This window comes from Colius striatus, chromosome 18 (assembly GCF_028858725.1).
Source record: "Colius striatus isolate bColStr4 chromosome 18, bColStr4.1.hap1, whole genome shotgun sequence".
NCBI lineage: Eukaryota > Metazoa > Chordata > Aves > Coliiformes > Coliidae > Colius > Colius striatus.
This window is the reverse complement of record NC_084776.1, coordinates 785,745-796,157: the sequence shown is the minus strand read 5'-3', so window position 1 is coordinate 796,157 and position 10,413 is coordinate 785,745. Positions and strand designations below refer to the sequence as shown.

Genomic DNA, 10,413 nt, shown 5'->3' with positions numbered 1-10,413 from the left:
GCCGCCTGGAAGGATTCGCACTCTCGCAGGAGCGGCGGCGCTCAGCATCACGCGGGACCGCGTGTCTCCGTGGACGGCTCCTCGCCCCCGCGGGCTCTGCCGCCCCGGCGCAGCGCTCCCGCCTCAGACACCATTCCCTTTGTCCCGGCACCGACACAGCGCCGGTCCCGCCGCCCTCCCCGGTCTGCCCCGTCCAGGTGCCGGTGGGGGGGGGGGGTCCCCAGGGCGCCTTTGTGCTCCGCTGCCCCTATTCCCCGCTCCACCGCACCCCCCCCGCCCCCTCGGGGCCTCCGCCGAACCCCCGCCCCCCCTCGGGGCGTGACGCGGGGGGCGTGGCGGGGCGTGGCGGGGCGCGGCGTCCCGCCTCCCCGCGCGCCCCCGCCGCCGGTCCCGCCCCGCGCTCATCGGGACGCGGCGCACGTCGGGGGGCGGAGCGGCGGCGCGAGCCAATGCGGCGCGGGCGGAATATTCCACCCGTCTCCGCCAGCAACAAGTGCGGGGGGGGGGGGGGCGGGGGGCGGAGAGCGGGAGAAGGGGGGGCGAGTGGGGGGGGGCCGCGGCGCTGACGTCAGCGGGCGGAGTATTATGGTCTGGGCTGCGCTGGCGGTGCCTGTGTGCTGCGAGCGGCCGCGTAAACATGGAGCTCTCGGCCGTCGGGGAGCGCGTCTTCGCGGCCGAGGCCCTGCTCAAGCGCCGCATCCGCAAAGTAGGTGCTTCCCCGCGTCCCCCGGGCCCGTACCCCGCGCCTCCCCCGGCCCCCGACACCCTCTCCGCTCCCCGCGGCCCCGCCGCTGCGGCGGCCCCGGCCCGGTTGCGGCTCGGCGCCCGTTGGGGGCGGCTCTTTCTCCCCGCCGCATGCCCGGGCGCTCCCCGCCGGCGGGGCGGGCGTCCCCCGCCGCTGCCCCCCGCCCGCCCTTGGTTATGAACCATCGTTTTTGTAATAGATGTATTTTCTGTTGTTGTTGCATCCCACCCCCCTCCCCTCCCCGCTCTCCCCCTCCCCCCCCACGGCTTTTCCACACGCGTGGGGGTCGCACGCGTGGAATTGCAGGCGTTATCTTTGTTGTGGTCGTTGGTCGCGGTTTCGCTCCATGCATCTTTATTTTCCCTCTTTGCCTCTGCAGGGGCGCATGGAGTATCTCGTAAAATGGAAGGGCTGGTCTCAGAAGTAAGTCGGCCGTTGGTCCGTGGGGTTCTGCAGCCGGGTGGGGGCTGTGGGGAGGCAGCAGGCTGCGACCCTCCCCCTCTCTTGTAGGGGAAGGAAACTTGGGCTCCTTCCTTTATGCTCCCTGTTTTTTATTTTGTGCATTTTATTTTCCCCTGTTCCTGGCTCCTGATGCTGTTCCCTCTCCCTGTGCCCCCCTCTCCTCAGGTACAGCACTTGGGAACCCGAGGAGAACATCCTGGATGCCCGGCTGCTCGCAGCCTTTGAGGAGAGGTACAAGGCCTTTACTACCCTTAGCCCTTGCACTCGTAAAGATGTTGCTGTCTTGTAGCTATGCTGAATTGAAGCTTTGTTTTTTTTAACACCTCTAGGGAGCGAGAAATGGAACTCTATGGGCCCAAAAAGCGAGGCCCCAAGCCCAAAACCTTCCTGCTAAAGGTGAGGAGGCCGCAGCCCCGTGCTCGTGTGCTACGGCAGGGAGCAGGGGGTCCCCCGTGGAGGATGCTCCTTGCAAAGGCGGCCTCTTGCCTTGCAAGTTGCAATTATGCAGCCGGATGGAAGGATAATAAAGTCACCGGGTGATTTATCTTCTTTGCAGGCCCAGGCAAAGGCAAAAGCCAAAACGTATGAATTCCGCAGCGACTCCTCCAGAGGGATCCGGGTGCCGTATCCCGGCAGGTCGCCCCAGGAGCTGGGCTCCACGTCCCGGGCCCGGGAAGGACTGAGAAACATAGCCCTGGCTCCCCAGGGCAGCTCCAGCACCAGCACCCCCAAGGCGGACGGCATCCGGGACCGCGTGATCCGCGTGGAGGAGAAACCTGGGGAGACCCCCAAAAAGAGAGGCCCGAAGCCCAGGAAGGAGCTTTACAAGGACCTGGCGGAGACTCTGGATGCCTCCAAGAGGAAACTGGGGGACCCAGGGGACAAGGTGGGGGACTACCTGAAGGCCAGGAAGATGGAGGAGGCGGCGGCGGGGGCGGCCAAGTTCAGCTCGGGACACAGCGTCATCCAGCTGGCCCGGCGGCAGGACCCCGACCTCCCCGGAGCCCTGCCCGGCCCCAACCGAGCCGAGGTGGGTGCCAAACTGGGGGCCGCCGAGACCTACCCCCCGCGGCTGGCCAAGCACCGCGCGGACTTTCTGGACCCCAAGGGGCAGGGGGGCCTGGACCCCGGCGGGCCCAAGCTCCTGCACAGCGCGGTGAGCTCGGGCGCCGTGGGCAGCCTGTACCGCGACGGCGTGGGGGGCCAGGCGGGGCGACCCTCCCTCATCGCCAGGATCCCCGTCTCCAGGATCCTGGGGGACCCTGAGGAGGAGTCCTGGAGCCCCTCTCTCAACAACCTGGAGAAGGTGGTGGTAACTGACGTGACCTCTAACTTTTTGACCGTCACCATCAAGGAGAGCAGCACGGACCAAGGATTCTTTAAAGAGAAACGATGAGTTTGGCGGAGGTGGTGCTGGGCTTTTCCTCGGTCAGATCCAGACAAAAGCTTGGGTAGAGCTTCGTGGGCCTCTTTTACTTTTCTTTTTTTTTTTCCTTTTTTTTCCTTTTTTTTTTTCCTTTTCTTTTTGGGTTTTTTTTGTGTCCTGGAGAGGATTTAGAAACTGTCCTAAATTCAGTAACTCATCCTTTCTTTTTGTTTCACGTCTCACATTTGGTTGGAAAGATTATCTCTAGAGTTATATTTTCTATTAGATGTAAATATGTTATTTAAGAAAAAAAAATGCTTATATATATCTATATATATATATTTCAACTCTGAGTTGTTTTATTTAAATGGAGACAACAGTGACTGCTCAGTTGCTCTTAGAAAGGACAATAAAACTGAGAACTGAGGGAGTTGATGCATCTCTTGCAGGAGCCGCTGTACATAAGGACCGATGTTCATAGCTAATTATGGCCTGGGTTTTTTTAACTATTATTTTTCATAAGATGCTGTGGATGGTGGAGGGAGAAGCGTTGCTCCCTCGGAGGGCAGAGCGCCCTGATTTCTTGATTGTGATATAAGGTGTTGCTTGTACAATCCAGTGTGCTGTCTCCAGGACTGTTGCCCTTGACAGTTGAAGTGAGCACTTGAATTTACAGTATTGTTGGGGAGGGGACGTTTCCAGTCTAACAAAAAGTAACGTTGCTGCAACGTCGGGGCGGGGAAAAGCAGAAACCCATCAAAAGGCTAAAACTGTTCTCACAGAGTATTAACTTGAATTCCCTTCCCCTGCGAAGGAAGAGGAGGTTTGTGTGTGAAAGGTTCCTGAGAGGGGTGATACTGAAATGCACTTTAATAGAGTTGTCGTAGCAGTTGTGGGAGATGGGACTGAGCTGAGAATCTGTTTTCATTTTGTCTGGTTGCTTGATTCTGTTCCCCCACCCACTTAAAAAAAAAATCCAAGGATAAAACCCCTCTGTTTACATTCCTGAAATGCCAGAGAGGTTGGGGAGGGTAGCACAGTGCTGCCCATATTTAGATGCTTTATACCACTATAGAAAGTGGATTATTAGTTTATTTTGATTTCTCAAACACAGTTGACTTCAGCCTGGTGGAAGACTCCAGATCAAGTGTTTTGTAATATCCACATCTCTGACAAATCCCAGAGCCACCTTGCTGCATTCAGAGACGATATTTCCCATTTCATAGGCTAGTTAAACAATAGCCAAGAGGTGAAATATTGCATTGGGTGAGCAGCCCTGCTGCCCTGAGGGGCTTCGTGTGCTCCCCGTGCCTCTGGTCTCTGCTGGTTGTGCAGGACCCGGCTCTTCTCCCCAGCCAGGGCAGGGCACGGCTGCCTTCGTGGCTCTGAGCAAAGTGCAGCAGTTTCACTCTCCCCGAGGTGCCAGGGGGGAGGCACAGGCGCTGCAGCCCCCCACTTTGCTCCCTCCTCCCCAGCTCGGTTGCAGCCTGGCCCCGCTGGGGAGTGGGACCTTTGCCCAGGGGGTGATTTTGGCTGAGGTGGAGCTGGTGGGACTGGCCCCATTCTGTGGTCTGGGCATCTCTCTGGTTTGGAAAGCACAAGTTTGGTGGTGGTTGAGGGATGGGGCTGGGCCAGGTCCCTCTCATCCCTCCTCACCACCTGCCCCAGCTGATAGACCCAAGTTTGGGGGGTTATGCAGGAGGTGACAGCAGTGGGGGCCTGACATGTGGGGAAGGGGCTGTGGCGAGGAGCAGCCTCTGCTGTTGGTCCCATCTGCAGCTCCACCTTGCTTGGCCCCTTCCCCATCCTTCTTCTGGGAGCTCTGCTGGGTAGCCCAGCAGGAGGGGGCTATATTGACTGTACAAAGGGGGCCATGTCTGTGAGTTCTGTTACTTTTGTTTGTTTTCTAAGACAGATTTTGTAGAAGTGAGATCCTTTTTTTTTCTGACTTGGTTTGTACGAAGAACCAGGGTGGTGGTTTCTGAGCTGGGGCTGGGGGCAGGTGCCACAGGACACGTGTGTGTCAGAGGGATGCTGAAGGGAGTGAGCAGCCTGTCCTCCCTCTGCTGCTGGGCTGAGACCAGAGGATGCTCTTTGCCAGAGAGCCCAGCCCTGTGCTCCTGCCCTGCTGGGATATGCAGGGTGTGCTCCGCTCCAGCCCCCTGGATGTGTCCTGACACATGTATATGGAGCAAAACATACATGTGGGTGTATATGTGTGTGTGTACATAGTGACGTATATACTGAGTGTGTGTGCGTGGGGGGGTGTGTGTGTGAATTATTTAAATCTAAGACTTGTACAAAAATGATTTGGCTAAATCTCAGTCTCAGAAGTGAAGCTTAACTACGTGTCTTCTGCCAGCCGTGAATGTCCATATGAGACCTGCTTTTTATGTCAGTTTAAATATATACTTTGTAAATAGAACCGTCTCTGTCTTCCCTTTGTGGTCCTGGGGCTGGGAGTGGGGTGAGAGCAGCGTGGGGTGGGTGGGCCTGCATCCCCCTGGCCGCTGGGGCTTTACGGGACTGGAGCTGCGCCCCGACGGGCTGGGGGAAGCCCGGGGGGACTCGCGGTACCCGCACGGGGCAGCAGCGGGTGCAGTCTGTGTCTCCATACGAGGAACAGCCCTGGGGCCGCCGCTCTGCCGCCGCAGAAGTCGGTTGGGTCCCGGGCCGGGCCCCGCGCTGCCGCGGGTACCGGCGCTCCGCCCTTCCGACGGGGCGGGCGGCGCGGCGGGGGGCGCGGGTCTGCGCGGCGGCTGCCCCTGCCCGGCGAGCTCGGCCTTTGTATTCAAATCCGCCCGGCGGCGGGGGCGCGGAGCGGGGGGACTCTTGGTTTTGGTGGGTTTTTTCTCCTTTTTTTTTTTTTTTTGAAGCTGTCTCCTCATTAACCTCCTTTTTCTGCTCCGCCGGGTGACAGGCGCGGACCCCCGGACTATGGGAGCTGTCAGCGGCTGGGCGCGGAAAATGAGGGTGGCGGAGGAGCGGGAGAAAGGGCCGCACAATGGCGCCTTTCTCCCGGCCCGGCGGGGGGGCCCTTTCACACGGGCCGCGGCGGGGCCCCGGCGGGGCGGGCGCCGGGGGAGGGGGGCGACCGGCTGGCGGAGCCCCCGGAGGCGGCCCGCGGGAGCCGACAACCCCCTCCCTGCGCCGGGGCGGGTCCGCGCCCCCCGCCCTCTCCGCGTCCCGCCCCCGCCCGGGGCTCAGCTCCCCCCCCGACGGCACCCGGCGGCCCCCGGGCGGGTCCCGGTCCCACAGGTGAGGGGCGGCCGGGCGGGTCCCCGGGCGGGTCCGGGGCTGAGCGGAGGCACCTGAGACCTTCCCCCGCCTCGGGCAGCCGCAGCTCCGGCCGCAGCAGAGCCCACGGATCGCGCACCGCCGCCCGGTAGGACCTGGGGCCCGGGACGGGGGGGAAGGAGCGAGAGCGTCTTGCCCCGACCCTCGGGAGGGAAGGTGGGGTGTACGGCTCTCCCTCTCCGGTTCCCTGTCGTCGGTTCCCCTAAGCCTCTCCTGTCCCCATCTCGGAGCCCTGCAGCAGCCCGAGGACCCGACGCCCCTCGAGGAGGGAGAGATGCGGCTTTTCGCTGGGGGTCGGGGCTCAGGCGGTGCCTGGCGGGGGGTGTCTCAGCTGCTACCGGCGCAGTGACCACACCAGGCTGAAAAGTTTAAAAAAAATATTTATTGATATGCTAAAGAAAGAGCATTGGGAAAGCTACAGAGCAGGAAAAAAAAACCGGCCCCCACCCGACGTAACCATCCCGGAGCGTTTCCTGCGAATAAATTAAAAGCAGCCTAGGGGAGGGGGGGCTGCAGCAGCCTCAGTGTCGCAGCGCTAGAAAACCCCCACTCCCAACACAAACGAGGTGCCGGGGGGGCTGCGGGGGGAGTGTGGCTGTGGCCCCCCCAAGCCCGGCATCGCCTGCCCCAGCCCTGAGGCTTTCCCAGGGTAAGAACGTCTCCAACTTTTGTTCTCTGAAAATGAAAGCAAACAAACAGCTGTAGCTTAAAGCAATTGTAAGTGTCATCCAGGAGTGATTTGGCTCTCTCTTTAATTAAAACACACAAATCAGACCAGTGAGTGGCACAAGTTACAGGAACAATTGTTGGTTTTCACCCATCCCTCTATTTCTTTCAGTAAAAAGCTTCTCCCTGGCTCTGGAGCCCTTCACACCCAGCTCAGAAAACCAATGCAAACCAACGCCCCTAAACTATCCCCGTCCCTCCACAAACTCCAGGGTTGGGGTTTTTTTTGGTACAAAATATATATATAAAAATAGAGGAAGTTTCTAGGGCAGGTGGCTGAATGGGCCACCTCTTCCAGTCCAATGGAAAACAACAAGTATGCTTAACCAGATTATGCCTGGAGAAAATATCCATTCAATATACAAATCCTGCAGGACTTTCCACATCCGAAAGCCCTTAGAAAATGACGAGTGACAAGGCTTTAATTGGCTGTTTGACACGTGGCTCCACACTCCCACTCATAGCAGCAAACGTAAAAAATGTAAAGGAAAAAAAAAGGTACACCTTGAATGCTAATGGTACTGACTGGAAAACAGGGTCTGCACCGGCTTTCAGCCCCTGCCCACAACAGATTACAGTAAATCACCCAAAAAACGTGCCTTTGAGAACAAACTCCAACAGAAGCGCTCGCTCAAACACCTCAGCGGTGCTGGGAGAGCCGAGGTCTCGAACCACGAGGTCGGGCAGGGGCTGGGGGAGGAACTCTGGGGGAGACAAAGCTCAGAAAAAAATCAGGATTATCATTTTCACCATCCTTAGACCTTTGGAATCAAACCCACTGGTGAGCAAAAGGCACAGTAGCAAGTGGAAACAGTAGAGTTCTGCCACTCCTGGGAGGGGACGTGCCAGGGAAGGGTGATGGAGGAAAGCTGCTCGCACGTGGGACGCATGGGCACAAGCCTGGGCCCCGTGCCCCTTCGCCTGGCTGAGAAGCAGGAGAGAGTCCCTGCACAGAGAAACACATGTGAGCTTGGACAGGAGCTTTGGAGGGAGCAGGCCAGCTTGAAGCTAGTGTGGAGCAAGCACAGCACCCACTGAGCACGACTCATCTCCTGCACCCTCGATGGACATTTGGTGCCCGACGTCGTCTTGGGGCTTCCTCAGAGGCGTTTTCCCTCTTGGGGACGCCAGCCCCTACATCCTATTGCTCTGGGCAAAAGCATCCCTGCTTTGGTGGGCATCTCACAGCCTTTGGTGCTGTGGCAGAGCTCCATGTCCTGCTGGGGACCAGGGCACTTCTCCCCATCGGTGTCCCTGCGACCACCCTGCTTTGCATAGGCACAAACCTGTCATGGGACCCGTGTCACAGACAAGGCTGAGATAAGGACAGTCCAAAAAGGCACATTGTTGTTCAGTTTGGATTTGCAAAGGCCAAACAGCAAACATTTGGTGTGTAAGAGTGTTACCCCGGTGCTCTGATTCCTTGATTGTTCTACCAAAATGCTCTTATCCCCAGCACAAAAGCACCCTCAGCACAGATCACACGGGGAGCTTTTGTTCCTGCTGACACAGGCTAACTTTTCCTTGGACTGTTCAAAGCAACGGTGGCTCGTTTGGCAAAGGTAATGACTGGAAGGTAAACAGCACAGACTGTGACATTTTGGCATTGTGGAGCAAGATGGAAACTCTGTCCTTGGGAACTTCCTCCATGGACAACACTCCCTCCTCTCCCCTTGGCCCTTTGCCTTGCAGAACAACGCACAGAGCGGAGCTGCACCAGCCCAGGCTGCCTGATGACGTGCTGAGGTGACATTCAAGGCTGCCTGGCTGCGCTGGGGCACAACTGGAGCCGTCTGAGAAGCCTGCACAGGTCCTGCTGCAAGGCAGCAAGTCTGCCCACCCCAGCTTGTCAGTGTCATGTAGGACACCACACTCACTTCCATAACGCAACAAACTCAGAGCCACAACCAACAGATGAGGATTAAATCCACAAATTGAGGGAGAGCATCTCTGGAGCACAGGAGCGTGTCCTGGCAGAGGCTGAAGCTGCTGTTCAGCAAACAACCATCCAGCCCTGGAACAAGCAGGCAGCCGGTGCAGCCAGCGCTGGCTTTTCGTGTCCCCTGAGAGTCGCCCCGTCTGCTGCCAGCGGCTGTGGTGGGCTGCTGCAGCGAGGGGCTCAGAAGTACCTGTAAACGCAGTTTGGTCCATTTATCTCTGTGCTCCTGTGTGTAGTGACACAGCGAGTAGCCCTGTCTGTGGCAAAGCAAGATGCCTGTCCTGGTACTGGGTCAGTCTCCTGGCTGCAGGGACCCCCAGAGCAGTGCCTGTTCATGCACAGAGTGAGTGGCTTGGCCCAGAGGCACTGCTGAGACCCTCCTTTGGAGGGAGGGACCCCAGTGGCCCTGGCAGACTGCAGCCTTTGCATCTCCTCCCAGAAAGCACTTCAGGATCAACAGAACTAAAATGACCTGGAATGCTCCTAAACTCTGCCTGAACTACTGCTGCTAATTTTGGCTTTTAAGAGTACTCTATAGTATGGAAAAAAGACCTCCATAAAAAAGCCATTATTGGTTGCAATTACAAGCCAAATGAAGACCCAACTGCTGGCACGAAGGTGAATGGCTGCCACCAACACCTGAGGTACCTGCTGGCTCTGCCCTTTCTCACTGCTCCAGACCACCTCTGCAGGTGTCCTTGACCAGCTTCTGAGCCCTTTGGCTGGAGAAAAAGGTGGATAATCAGTGTGGATCCGACACAGTGAGTACCCACAGTGGGTCTGGCTGGGCTCCCAGCAGGGAGGGCCCACTCACCCCCTAGCTCTGCTTTTTACCTGAACTGCAGCACCAACCTCACAGACACCTGGCAGTCCAGGTACCAACCTACCTGCAAGACTTAAATATTGCCCTGTGAGCACCTGGAAGCTGCTGAGCACAAAGGGGAGACACCAGTGTTGCTGGGGTGAGGCAGAGGAGCAGCGCTGGGGCTGCCTGGGCTGCACAACAATTTGGGTTTTACTTTCCTCTGAAAGTCAAGTCACTGTGAAGAAGCCACTGGCTCCTATGGGGCCCTCCCTGGGCACCAAGGAGATACCCACTGCCATTTGCCCTTCACTCTGAAAGAGGCACCTTTGACGCCTGTATCATCAGTGGCACCCAGGGGCCAGTCTGCCCAGTCTGCCCCAGACTGGGTTTATTCCCCTCCAAAAGAAAGAAGAAGGATTTTTCCTTAATAACAAATGTAAACAATATTTCCCTATCAGCTGGAAACCACAACAGAAATGTCATGGACTTCACCATCATTGGAAGTGACCTCAGCCAGGGGGGTGGCTGGGCTGAGTGTACCCTGAAAAACCCCCATATGCAGCCGTCCCCAGCAGCCCCCCAGGGCTGGCAGCAGCAGCTGTCTCATTTGGATTCACTTACAGCTCCCCACGGCTCAGACGGATTCACGGGGAGCCCAGAGGGAAAGAAGAGGATCTCCTTTTCCTCTCCCGAGTATAAGCCTGGCTCATGGCAGCTCCACACCCTCTCCCTGTTGCCAGAGAGCTGCAGACCTTGTCATCTGCTGTTTCAAGCTGTAAAAGCAAAGAAACCTGCATACAGCGAAGCCTGGCTCAAAACGTGCCAGCCCTGGCAGCACCAGTGCCTGGAGAATGGCAGCAGCCAGCTCTGGGAGAGGATGGAGAGAAGCCGGGGAGGATCCATCGACCCGCTGGCAGTTCTGAGCGGGTTTCACTGCGTCTTTCTCACGCCTCTCGAGACACGAGCTGCAGCAGATCTCACACGTTCACTCGTGGAAAGAAAAACCCGATGGGAGAGCTGGGTGAAGCTGAGGGAGAGGCTGAAGGATCCACTCCCTCCTCACGCTCCCGGGC

At 58.1% G+C, this 10,413-nt stretch overlaps 1 protein-coding gene across 3 annotated transcripts; it reads left to right on the top strand.

The window, feature by feature from the left end:
* The first annotated feature begins 585 nt into the window (after positions 1 to 585).
* Positions 586 to 4,998, top strand: CBX8 (chromobox 8). 3 transcript variants are annotated; one of them, XM_062010787.1, is made up of 5 exons: positions 586 to 706; positions 1,125 to 1,168; positions 1,373 to 1,438; positions 1,537 to 1,603; positions 1,764 to 4,998. In XM_062010787.1, exons 1-5 carry the CDS (start codon positions 638 to 640, stop codon positions 2,601 to 2,603), a joined length of 1,086 nt encoding a protein of 361 aa, XP_061866771.1. In that variant the 5' UTR covers positions 586 to 637; the 3' UTR covers positions 2,604 to 4,998. The 3 variants fall into 3 exon arrangements, with proteins under 3 accessions (XP_061866771.1, XP_061866770.1, XP_061866772.1); XM_062010786.1 differs by having other exon boundaries at positions 1,513 to 1,603; XM_062010788.1 differs by lacking the exons at positions 1,125 to 1,168; positions 1,373 to 1,438; positions 1,537 to 1,603.
* Positions 4,999 to 10,413: the final 5,415 nt, after the last annotated feature.

Bases quoted from the DNA above. Each gene is read 5' to 3' on its own strand.
- CBX8 (XM_062010786.1), top strand. From the start codon at position 638: ATGGAGCTCTCGGCCGTCGGGGAGCGCGTCTTCGCGGCCGAGGCCCTG. The intron at 707-1,124 runs GTAGGTGCTTCC...TTGCCTCTGCAG, and splicing joins TCAAGCGCCGCATCCGCAAA to GGGCGCATGGAGTATCTCGT. The intron at 1,604-1,763 runs GTGAGGAGGCCG...TCTTCTTTGCAG, and splicing joins CCAAAACCTTCCTGCTAAAG to GCCCAGGCAAAGGCAAAAGC.